This window comes from Lepidochelys kempii, chromosome 8, assembly GCF_965140265.1.
Source record: "Lepidochelys kempii isolate rLepKem1 chromosome 8, rLepKem1.hap2, whole genome shotgun sequence".
Lineage (NCBI taxonomy): Eukaryota > Metazoa > Chordata > Testudines > Cheloniidae > Lepidochelys > Lepidochelys kempii.
The window spans coordinates 85,019,797-85,032,533 of NC_133263.1; the positions used below are offsets into that span (position 1 = coordinate 85,019,797).

General features: G+C 41.9%; 1 protein-coding gene across 2 annotated transcripts; it reads right to left on the reverse strand.

Moving 5' to 3' along the window:
• Window positions 1-207: 207 nt before the first annotated feature.
• TYW3 (tRNA-yW synthesizing protein 3 homolog) lies at window positions 208-12,718 on the reverse strand. 2 transcript variants are annotated; one of them, XM_073357341.1, is made up of 6 exons: window positions 12,415-12,713; window positions 9,207-9,287; window positions 3,216-3,314; window positions 2,286-2,357; window positions 1,904-2,037; window positions 208-793 (listed from the first exon to the last, which is right to left on the reverse strand). In XM_073357341.1, the coding sequence occupies exons 1-6, from the start codon at window positions 12,586-12,588 to the stop codon at window positions 586-588; spliced, it is 768 nt and encodes a 255-aa protein (XP_073213442.1). In that variant the 5' UTR covers window positions 12,589-12,713; the 3' UTR covers window positions 208-585. The 2 variants fall into 2 exon arrangements, with proteins under 2 accessions (XP_073213442.1, XP_073213443.1); XM_073357342.1 differs by lacking the exon at window positions 3,216-3,314 and having other exon boundaries at window positions 12,415-12,718.
• Between the last annotated feature and the right edge of the window lie 19 nt (window positions 12,719-12,737).

Genomic DNA, 12,737 nt, shown 5'->3' on the forward strand with positions numbered 1-12,737 from the left:
AGAGGGAAGTACAAAAAACAAACACTTTAGTAGAGGTAGTGTTTTCAAATGCATAGACTTAATCTTGTGTTTGGTTTCAGAGTAACAGCCGTGTTAGTCTGTATTCGCAAAAAGAAAAGGAGTACTTGTGGCATTCTCTAAGGTGCCACAAGTACTCCTTTTCTTTTTGCGAATCTTGTGTTTGGTATTTTAAATAAGGAAAATACATACAGTAAATCAATCTTTTATTATAGAGACGTATCAAACACGGTTTGAGGTATACCTATGTACACATTAAAACTGTTAGCTGTTCTGTCCACTGTTAATAAATATTTCATAATTTTTAAGAAGTCCATGTACTTCTGTTCTCCATGCTTCTGTGGTGTTTTTATGCAAATTAAAGGACATTTCATAATTCTGTTACACTGAAATGCTTGGTTAAGTGAACACTGTCTCCAGCGTAAACTTTCAAGACAGCATAACTTCCTTGAGCACAGCAGTGTAAATAGCTCTTATAAAGAGCAGTACAAGAGAAGTATCACTAAAGCTAGCAATCTGTGTTAACTACACCTATATTAGAAAGTAGGTATCCTGTATCAATAGATTTCAGAAAAAAAAACTGAGATTGGTTTCTGGGTCATCTTCTGTTTTTGACTCTTCCTTATTCTCTGAAGAGGTGCACAAGCCAGGCTCTTTATCTTGTTTTCTTTTTCTTCTGTGAGTGTACACAGAATGAATCTTCTGTATCATCCCATGAGGTGAGTTACTCATGCTGAGTTCACTTTTCAAAGCTAACTGTAGGCACTTGTAAAACCTGGAAAGGAGCAAATACGTTTACTTAAGTTCTGCAAACAGAACATTAACACTTTGGCAACATAAAATGTCGTGTATAACGTTTCATAGAATTTTAATAAAATCCAAAGGCAGACCTGATCGGTATTGTGAGGGGGACTCAGGGATACCAGCACGTATGTTCTGGGCATGCTCTGTCAGTTCTCTAATCTCTGACCTTCTAGGAATCTAATTGACAGTTATGCCCTATGTATAATGATAGTCCCATTCATACTGCTAAAACTATACAACAGATGATCTCAAACACTTTTACGGTTTTGCATCACATCTTAATAGTGTCTAATAGTCAATCCTATTCATAATCAGATGCACCATCACCACTCCTATTTGCAATTACTTTAACATCCCTGTGGCAACTACAGCAATTAATTCAGAAAAATATTAAGAAAATATCTATACACGTTTAACTGTCCTTGGTGCAATTAAGTATTTTGTCCTGTATCCTTTTGCTCTTTATTTCTTCTGCCCACCCTCTCTGTTCTGTTTCTCACAACTGGAAATGAGTAGAAAAGCCAGTACTATGTAACTAGTCACCAGTAAGTGTTCCAAAGACCACAGTTTGGGAACCGTAGTCTGAACTTTGTACAGCAACGTTAAAGGGTGCATTCTAATCTGAATACTCAGGAAATTATGTGTAATTCCGGTAGATTAAAATGAGATATTCCTGGCTTCATCAAAAGGTGAATCTCCTGTCCTTAAACATGCTAAAATCTAATCAAACACAAACCCCACATGAAGATGCAGCAGTGGAAGTTAATAATGTGAGACTAGAACTCAATGTGCTATTCATGCCATATATCTGGAGCAACCATTGGAAGTCCTGTATGGACTTTTTTAAAAGCTCTGTAACAAATCTACTCTCCACTACCTGATACTGTTGTTTATATATGGTTAAATGATCCTCTAGGGTCATCCATAATTTAAAAAACCCCAAACCCTCTGAGGTCAGATTTTCAATCTGTTTTACTATTATTTTTTTAGGCTGATCTTCCTGGTCTACTGTTTAGCAGAAAAAGTTTACACTTCTCTGGATTTAGATGTAGTGACACAGGATGCATATAATCTAACAAACCTGTCAATCCTCTTCATGTTTTCTTCCATCTTCCGATTAGCTATCTGTACCAGAAAGTCAACATATTCTTCAGTGACCATCAATTGCCCCATGTGACTTAATGGAACTTCTAAGCAATGAGTACTCCGGACAGCCTAGAGGTACACATAGATGTATTCATTTGAATTACATTAGAAGATACTAGCTCTAAAACGTAGGTGCATTCATTACAGGAAAACCACCTGAAAAGATCTGGTTGTATTTCTTTGTGAGCAGAGTGATATGCCATGTCAGGAAAGTGTCATTTAAAAATTATTATTCAAATCTCCCACATACTTAAAAATGTGCTCATGTTAATGAATAATTGCTAAATTCTATAGCAGAGTAGAAAAATAGTGCATACCATCATAATTTTACCTCTTCTGCCAACTGTAATACCAGAGTTCCTGAATCCAGAATCTATAGCCACCGAGTGCTGTGAAACAAAAACATTTTAAATAGCAGTTCATACATATTTTGTCAGATTGAAAGCTTACTGTGGATTATATTGCAAGTTAAGGTCCCAATTTTGCAAAACCGTAAAGGCATAGTCCCAACTGACTGCATTAAGAGCCACAATCACTAGTAAGTGTTTACAGGATCAGATGCTAATACTGTAACAAAATACTTTTAAATTAAATTTCAGTGACAAAGACAGATGGTGGTTTCAGCCCTGACCCATTCCATCAAGACAAAGGGGGAAGTTCATACCTCTTTTGGCACTATATTTTTCCAGTTCAAATAGCTGCTAGTCAAAGAAGACAATCGTGGGATGGATATGTTCTTAGATGTAAATTCTGCAGAACTCAGCAAAGTTTGTAGAAAGAAAAGATTTCCTTCTCTATATGAACCAAGGCAGGGTGAAGATGAGGAACAAAATTATCCTGTACCGGCCTACAAAGCCCCTTTTGAAAGGCAGAGAAGGCACAGCATTATCCACTTAGCTGAGGTCTGGGAGCAAATGGTCCCAGTCTGTAGTGAACTAATTTCTAAAGAACACTGCCATGGGCCAGGGAAAGCAACACAGATAATTCAGGCTCTCTCAAGCCAATCTGCCTCAGCTAGAAGACTGAAGTGCATTTAAGTGACTTTATTTTCTAGAAAGCACAGCAAAATCTGCAGAAAGAATCTTAATCCTTATTTTCTCCATCAACATACTTTTACTACTTCAGTTATTAAACATACATTGCTCCTGAGACTATTTCTGAGTGTTAAGATATTCAGGTGCCAACATTTTTACTTATGCAGCAACAAATGTAAACAAAACAATACAACATTGTTGATCTAATTTTACCAGAAGCTGTGCATCCTGCAACTCTTGACACTGCACATGAAGAATGAATGGTTCAAATTTGAATACAGTGTCACCAGTGGCTTTCTGCAATGCTGTCATCTGGAAAATGCAATGAACATTAATATATTAATACTACAAAGGCGAACTGTTACTATTAACATTTCATAATAAAATAGCTAGTTTATGAAATGTTTTAAAAACACCAGGAATGATTTGGCTTAAACAATCATGTTTGTTACTATTTAATTGCTTTAAATTTCCCATTGCTCATAATGTTCAGGATCTCTGCTGATTTGTAAGTATTAAACTGATTCTCTTGCCATGAATTTCTACTGGACCTAGACTTTTAAAAAAAAATTATTTGCTTCCCTGTTTGATCATTTTGGACATAAAAAACCCCAATGATGTCAGCACAGTACAGAGAGTACTGTTTTACTGCAGTCAGCAGAGGAACCTTGAGAGCACAAAATATTACTACTATTCAGTTATAGTTTGTTTTTGATTTCTTACATGATTGGATATGATCAGGGACATGTTGATATTGAAGTACATTCCTCTTAAAAAGGTAAAATAGGTTGAACTTGTGGCCTGAACTACTTGACCTTATTTTAATCTACGTTTCAAAAATGACTCATTATACTACTTCTATGATGTTAAAATAAGATAAAATAAAAGGATTTATAAACTGAAGTTAAACTCATAAGGCACACCAAGGGCAAAAAATAGGTAACAAACAGTTATATAGCTTTAATACTCAAAAACAGTGTTTCCCAAACTTGGGCTTCTTGTTCAGGGAAAGCCTCTGACGGGCCGGGCCGGTTTGTTTACCTGCCCGTCCGCAGGTTCAGCCGATCACGGCTCCTAGTGGCCACGGTTCGCTGCTGCAGGCCAATGGGGGCTGCGGGAAGTGGTGGCCGGTACGTCCCTCGACCCGCGCCGCTTCCCGCAGCCCCCATTGGCCTGCAGCAGCGAACCGCAGCCAGTGGGAACCACGATCGGCGGAACCTGCGGACGCGGCATAGTACACAGTTATGATTTATTATTGTATGCTATGTTTATGTAAAATAAACGTAAGGAGTGAGATTATTGGTTTTAGTTTATAAAGGCTGCACTGAAACAGTTACATGATTCATTGCAGTTTACACCATAGTTTACTACTATATAATGTTCTAACTTTTTTGTTCTTATCGAGTGTTCTTATATCTAATTGACTTGCCTCCCCCACATCCCATGAGCATCTTTAATGAAAATACTAGTAGCTACCAATTTGCTATACTTATATTTAGGGGAAAAAATTGAGCTGCTGCACCATGCTTAATTTTTTTTTGGCTAGCATCCTAGCCCAGTGATTCCTCTGAATTGAAAATATTTCTTTAATCCTTTTTTAAAATTGAGAACTGTGAAAATTTCAACGATTATCTGAAAACATCCATTCAATGTGCAGCGGCAGCCAAAAAAGTGAACAGAATGCTGGGAATAATTAAGAAAGGGATAGATCATAGGACAAAAAATATCATGTTGCCAATATATAAATCCATGATATGCCCACATCTTGAATACTGTGTGCAGATGTGGTCACCCCATCTCAAAAAAGATAGAATGGAATTGGAAAAGGTTCAGAAAAGGGCAACAAAAATTATTAGGGGTACAGAATGGCTTCCATATGAGGAGAGATTAATAAGACTGGGACTTTTCAGCTTGGAAAAGAGACGGCTAAGGGGAGATATAATTGAGGTCTATAAAATCATGACTGGGGTAGAGAAAGTAGATAAGGAAGTGCTGTTTACTACTTCTCATAACACAAAAACCAGGGGTCACCAAATGAAATTAATAGGCAGCAGGTTTAAAACAAATAAAAGAAGTATTTCTTCACACAGCGCACGATCAACCTGTGGAACTCCTTGACGGAGGATGTTGTGAAGGCCAAGACCATAACAGGGTTCAAAAAAGAACGAGATAAATTTATGGAGGATAGGTCCATCAATGGCTATTAGTCAGGATGGGCAGGAATGGTGTCCCTAGCCTCTGTTTGCCAGAAGCTGGGAATGAGTGACAGGGGATAGATCACTTGATGATTACCTGTTCTATTCATTCCTTCTGGGGCATCTGGCACTGGCCACTGTTGGAAGACAGGACTCTGAGCTAGACGGACCTTTGGTCTGACCCAGCAGGGCCATTCTTATGTTCTAATTTATTCAAGATACCAGTAATAGTGGTGTAAAATAAAACTGCTGAGAACCCTATCTTCCCCCTTAGAATATTGAACAAGATTTAAATGTTCTTGTGTAGCATGCTCTTTCTGTAACTATCCTTGCTATCAAGGTATAAATCTTACAAATATAGGTGCCTAAAGTTAGGCCCCTAAATAAATGACCTCATTTTTAGATGTGCTAAGCACCCACTGCTACTAGTGGAGCCAATGGGAACTGGGGATACTCAAGAATTCTTAAAAACCAGATGCCATTGGCCCCGATCCTGCATTATGTCGCATACAGGTTACCTGCTGTGCCTGCATGAGCCCCACTGGTTTCCACAGGGCTTCAAATGGGCACAGCAGTCTTATTGGGCTTATACATGGATTTTTCAGTGTCTGAAAATTCTGTTCTACCTACCTGAGTTATATAAACAATAGGCTGCTTCAGCACAGTAGACTAGTGTTCAATGTATTAGGAAGCCAAGGTAGACAGACTTGTCTCAGAGACAAGTATTACAACAGAATTTAATATTGACTGTGATCAGACGAAGCGACGTTGGTGTGTGTACTTTTTTAAAGGGTTTCACTGACAAGGCTAAGTAATTTTGCAGACACTCTAAGGACAGTTTTTTCAATGACAGTAAACGGGCAAGAAAGTCATACTGACTGAAATGGTCTGTGTATGCTAGGATGCCCCAAGGCCGCAGTGACTTATATTGCCTGTTGCACTGAAATGCTCACTAAATGAAATAATTGTGACCAAAGGATTTTACCCTATTGCTTGTAGACCACCAATTTCCTGTAAAAGGCTCAGAATTTAATAAGAAAATACTGAAAGTAATTTCCTATTAAGCCTACAAAGTCTGAGGCCCAGCCCTGCTCCCAACAGAGTCAATGGCTAAACCCCCAGTGGGAGCTGGATGAGACCCTTAGTAAACAGTGAAAGCGTAACTGCTGTAACTAACTGATAAAGAATGACTATCACTGATAAGGTATGCAAGTGACAAAGAAAGAAGTTCCCTTATTTCAAATACAGTAATGTTTAATAAAGAATTACATAGAAAAGTTTTGCCATGTGTTGATTTAATGACCATGGACAGTGTGCTCACTGTCTCATAGAACACTACACAATCCTGCTCCAAGAAACTTGCATTCTAAGGGTACGTCTTCACTACCCGCCGATCCGGCAGGTGTGAGCAATCTATCGGGCACTGATTTATCATGTCTCCTCTAGACGCAATAAAACGATCCCCGAATGGACACCCGTACTCCACCTCGGCAGGAGGAGTAAGCGGAATCGACAGGGGAGCCACCATGGTCGACTCGCCGCCATGAGGACGGCCAGGTAAGTCGAACTAAGATACTTTGACTTCAGCTATGCGAATAGTGTAGCTGAAGTTGCGTATCTTAGTTCGAACACTCCCCCTCAAACAGCAGTTTTATAAATGAGGAACATAACTACTAATATTCCTCTGTATATTCTTCAAAGAATAGGGTTGACAAATCAATGCAGGTTTACTTTCAGAATCCAGTAGGAAAAACTGTACACCACTTTGACATTGTTATATAATACTTTGCGCAATTTTAAAATTTTACTATTTAATTACATTTTAATTGTTTTCTTCCTGTTGAATAAGGCCCAGAAATCTTTTGTGAAGGGATGTTTTATAAAGAAAAAACCCCACACCTTTCCTCAAAGGATCTTAAAGATAGCTATAAAAATTAATTACTCCTCAAATTTCCTATTCCCATTTTAAAGTGGTAGATACACATCGAGGCACAATGGGATTAAGTAGCTTGCCTGCTGAAAACTCAGCACAAGTGAGCCGATGAAGTGAGCTGTAGCTCACGAAAGCTCATGCTCAAATAAATTGGTTAGTCTCTAAGGTGCCACAAGTACTCCTTTTCTTTTTGCGAATACAGACTAACACGGCTGTTACTCTGAAACCACAAAATCCAAGAGTCCTGACTTCCAGCCCAATTTTCCACACTTTGTTTGTATTCTATGAAAATATAACAATTTAAGAAGTAGTCAGGTAAAGATTTTTCACACCTTTAATGGACGCATAAACATTTTTACCATATCTACCAACTAGACGTCAATACAAAAATTGAGAAGGTACCCACTAGCAAAAGCCAATGGCAACACTCTAGTAGCTCAGACCCTACTCCTAGTATATGGCAAATCAGAGGCTGCTGAGATTTCTATGAAGGTGATATCAAGTAAACTAAGAAAAAATAAGATAGAGGGGCTTTTAAAGTTTAAATGTATGTATATTACTGTTATGCAGTCTTTACAGTTTATTTTTTTTTACAGAATAACTAGTTTCATTTTATGGGGTACAATGTAAAGAGGAGCATTTAGAGAGCAAAAGGCAGTTTTGGAAGCACAAAGTAGTTCATAAATATTCAAACTGTTCAACAGTTTCTTAAAGTGATTTGATTTTAAGTTTCAAAACATTTTTTTAGGATATAATTTTAATTAAAAAAAGCTCCATAAGAGAGCCATTGTCTTTTTGCATTAGTTCAGATTTGTAGTTGTAAGACATGGCTGTTTCAATCTTCAACTGAAAGTTGATAAAATTAAATCATAATGGAGTTTCTGCTGCATACAAAATAACAAATATGCTTTTTCAGGAAGCATGCGTGTCTTTTAATGAAGAGGACAGAGGTCCATTTGTGTTTGCTTCCTTATCTGCTCCCCCCAGATAATCAATCATGCATGACAGAATATCCACAGCTCAGAATATTTAACTTTTGCAAGGATTAGGAAGGGTAACAAGATTATTATATGGATAACATGAATATCCAGTTATAATTAATGATAAATTATAAGGGACATTAAAGTTCATGCTTCAGACAATCTCTAACTATTAGAAACTAGGATAAAACCTAATGCAAAAGGCAGATCATCTTGCATTTGCATACTGTGAGGTTCTTGCACCTTCCTCTGTAGCATCTGATGCTGGCCATTATCTGAGATAGAATACTGAGCAGACATACCTTAGGTATGATTCAGTCTGGCAATTCCTCTGTTTCTATTAGAAGGAAGTTTTGTTTCATTACTACCATTAATTCAATTTAAACTGCTAGTGACAAAGACATTACCATCTGAAGACTGTCTGGTCTATGGAAAGTGAGTTTACAGTGTCAGACTATTTTCTATTGGAGGTGTCTACATCAGTCACTCTACAGCTGACATCTGTGTTGCTTGCCTCAGTGGAGACAGCCAGAATTAAATGAATGGTCATGGATGCAAAAATACATTCTTACCAAAGAACTGATCCTTCAATACAGAATTGAGGCACACCTGCCAGAAACTTGACTGTATTTATTCTATGGATAAGAAAAGGGCTTCACAAGCACTAAATTAATATTTTAGGAGAAAAAAAATCTGATGTAGAATCGCTGGTCTTGTGCAAGCCATGCAAAATGTCTAACTAAAAACCACTGAAAGTGGTGGATTTTATAACCTGCTGACATTGTACTCTCGTTCACTATTTTAAGAAAGAGACAAATTTTGACCCTAGCCCTGTTTACACTGAGCAAGGTAGCCACATTACTGACTTAAACCATGCTCTTGCTAGAAAGGTGCTAACAGTTTCGCCAGCTAATGTAGACAGAATTTTATCCTAATAACAAAACTGTGCTCTTAAATGAACATATTCATTCTAGTAATATGAAGGAAAAATGTAAATTATTTTCTAGTTGCTATTTGAAATTGTGTTTTTTGGAGGGTTGGGATGAGGAGAGGGTAAGTATTTATGCATAAACATTGTACATTATTGACATCTTACCACATCCTCTTTTGCACAGAGTTGATGCGTTACCATGAGCCAACAACAGTTTTTCTTCTGTACCTCATAGCCATTGAAACCCTAATGAAAAACAAAGTATTAAAATAGCACTGCAGTTATAAAAACAAATGTCCTTTGCGTTCTTGGCTTGGTACACAAGGATGTACAGAAATATTTTCTGATCAGTAACCATAACTATATCAACAATCTTAATGTTATTTATTTATGTAACTTTCATGTGTTTTTTTTTTTAACTATCAAATCTAGGTAGGATTTACAACACCTAGATAACAGTAGCTAAGCAGGTAGTTTAATTTAATCCCAAAAATTAATGGAGAAGTGTTCTGATTTCACCCACATTCAGCTATAGCAATGTGATCTAGTATTTGCAGAAAAAAACGACAAGGACACTAAACACTGGAAACACTGGAATGCGTTACCTAGGGAGGTGGTGGAATCTCCTTCCCTAGAAGTTTTTAAGGTCAGGCTTGACAAAGCCCTGGCTGGGATGATTTAGTCGGGGATTGGTCCTGCTTTGAGCAGGGGGTTGGACTAGATGACCTCCTGAGGTCCCTTCCAACCCCTGATATTCTATGATTCTAAGTTCTTCGGAAGAACTTTTGTGGTATCGCACTTATTAATACGAAAAATCCACTTAGATGTATCTAAACGTGAATCTCATGATTGGAAGCAACAAAATGCAGTCATATATGCTTTCCCTGTACTACCTTACCCTGGGAATGTTCTCTATTAAAATGTATTTACGTTTTGGAGACAACTAATCTGAGGACCTGTTTACAGTTGGGATATTTGTACTGATGTACACCACAACAAAACTGTAGATGTGCTGCACTGTTGTATTATGGGATCTTAAAATTCTACATCTCTAACATTTAAAATAAGAAACTAGCATGTTCTCCTGTGTAATCTAATCAGCACTTTGCATATAAAACTTGTGGTTTTGATAAATTTGTGGAGAGTTCAGGATGAAAATTAAGTTCATGAAAAGTCATGTAGTATAATTTGTTAAAGGAGATTGGTTGTAATTATCGTTACTACAAATCAGTGTGTCAAGACTTAACTATCAGTGGCTTGGCAATGGCTAAAGAATATTAGGATCTGGATAGAACTGCCAATTTAAAACTCTGTCCTCTGGGAGGAACACTCTGACTACACTGTATTTTTGGTGTTGCTCAGATCTCAAAATGATGGTTTGTTGCCAGATTAAAAACCTAGACAGATCATGTGATTCAAATGTCAGATGCTGGTACTGTCTCAATTCTACTTACTTTTGTATACCTTAGTGTTCTGTGCTCTTAGTTTACATCACGTAGACAACAACAATGAAAAAGAGATCATCATATGAAACTGAGCAAGGACTGATGCCAAGTCTTCCTACAGCATAAGGTGGAGGAAGAACTGGACCACATACTTTCAGTAAAATTATCTTCTACTCTAGTGCTGCTATAAACACCATGTTGATTTTGCTATAAACACCAATAACTTTAACTGTAGTATTCCCCAAACTATTCATAAGCTGGATAAGAGACAAAGGTGGGGTGGGACATGATATAACATCTCCACTTATCTGCAGAACAGAAAAGATTACAGCAGCCATGCATGTAACTAGGGGTAACCTGGGCCAGGACAGCCACAAGCCTCATGCCACTTGTGGGTTGTAAGGGCCATGCCTCCTGCCCAGGGGCACTTGACCTTGGGGCAGTGGTGAGCTGGAGCCGGTTCGCACCGGGTTGCTAGAACCAGTTGTTAAATTTAGAAGCCCTTTTAGAACCGGTTGTCCCTCTAAATTTAACAACCGGCCAAAAGTGGTGCCTTAGGCGCCGACTCTGTGGGTCCTCGGGGACTGGAGCACCCATGGGGAAAATTTGACGGGTGCAGAGCACCCACCGGCAGCTTCCCGCCACAGCTCACCTCCGCTCTGCCTCCTCCCCTGAACGTGCCGCCCCGCTCTGCTTCTCCGCACCTCCCCCACCGGCTTCCCGCGAATTAACTGTTTGCGCGGGAAGCCTGGGAGGACTGAGAAGCAAGCGGCGGCTTCGCGCTCAAGCCCAGGAAGGTAGAGTTGAGCTGGGGTAGGGGGGCACGAGGAGGGCCGCCCGCACCGCAGAAGGTAATCGGGGGGGGGGGGGGGCGTGGCGCAGGGGAACTGCTCCCTGCCCCAGCTCACCTTCGCCTCCCTGGGCCTGAGTGCGAAGCTGCCGTCTGCTTCTCAGCCCTCAGGCTTTCTGCGCGAACAGCTGATTTGCAGGAAGCCAGGGGAGGGGGGCGGAGAAGCAGAGCAGCATGGTCCGTTCAGGGGAAGAGGCGGAGGGGAGGTGAGCTGCTGGTAGGTGCTCTGCAGCCACCAAATTTTCCCTGTGGGTGCTCCAGGCCCGGAGCACCCATGGAGTCGGTGCCTAAGGCGCCACGTTTGATGCGATCAGTGTGGGCAGCGGCTGCTCCCCTGCCCCTAGGAGCCAGAGGGACCTGCTGGATGCTTCCTGGGAGCTGCTCCAGGTAAGCAATGCCAGGACTCCCCACCTTGCCCCCTGGCAGATGCCTCTGGCTCTTAGGGGCGGGGTGGGCACCCGCTACAGTGGCCGACGAGACCCTCTTGCCCAGTTCTGGGGGCAGTTGGGGACGGGGTGGATGGGGCAGGGATCAGGTTTGGGGGCGTCAAGGAACGCAGGAAGTTGGATGGGGCAGGAGTCCCCGGCGGGCGGGGGGTGGGCCACGACACCCTCGTGGGGTGAGGAGAGAACTGGTTGTTAAGATTTTGGCAGCTCATCATTGCCTTGCGATATGTGTGTGGGGGTTATTATGGGGTGGACTCCTGGCCCTGTAACCTCACGGGAGCCCCAGCTGGAGAACAGTAGGCGCCAGGAGGGAATCCCACTGCTGCCCTGGTGCCCGCGGGGGGTGGAGGGGGATCCGCCAGGAGGTGCGGCGCGGAACCTGCTTAGCAGCACTGACAGCCCCGGCGCTTCAAAGGGGGGCTGCGGGGTCGGTGTCTTGGCTCCAGAGCGGGGTCGCGGAGGCGCGCTCGGCGCTGTCTCCCCACCATGACACCCCCCTTTCCTCGGACCGCTGCCGGGGAGCCACTCGCCCCACGCGGGCTTGAGCGGGAGGCGGCCCCACGGGCGTGCCGGGGTCTGTGGTGCGGCCCCGGGCCCGAGGGAGAGGTTCGGGGGCGGGCAGCTGGACTCACTGGGGCGGGGGCCTGCGCGAGCAGGAGGCGGCCGGCGCAGGAGCTGGTGGTGCAGAATCGCTCCTGCCCGTTGAGGAGCTGCACTAGCTCCGCGATGGCCTCGTCCACGCTGCCCTTCCTGCTCTCATCCGCCCGGGCCAGGCGCTGCTCCTTCCAGCGCCGGAAGGCGGCCATCGGCCCGCGGGGATGGAGAGCCGGGCCGGGCCGGGGCCGGGGACGGCGGGCGGGCGAGCCAGCCACAGGCCGCACAACCGCCCTATTGGCTGACGGCAGCCGGGTTAGGCCAAATCTACCGGCGCGCTTCCACAGCGCGCGGGGCGCTT

What these genes read in the sequence shown, in the direction of transcription:
- TYW3 (XM_073357341.1), bottom strand. Translation starts at nt 12,588, where the DNA reads ATGGCCGCCTTCCGGCGCTGGAAGGAGCAGCGCCTGGCCCGGGCGGAT. An exon ending in TGCAGGATGCACAGCTTCTG is followed by an intron (nt 2,358 to 3,215) that starts GTAAAATTAGAT and finishes TTTGTTTCACAG; the next exon opens with CACTCGGTGGCTATAGATTC. An exon ending in AACATGAAGAGGATTGACAG is followed by an intron (nt 794 to 1,903) that starts GTTTGTTAGATT and finishes GCTCCTTTCCAG; the next exon opens with GTTTTACAAGTGCCTACAGT.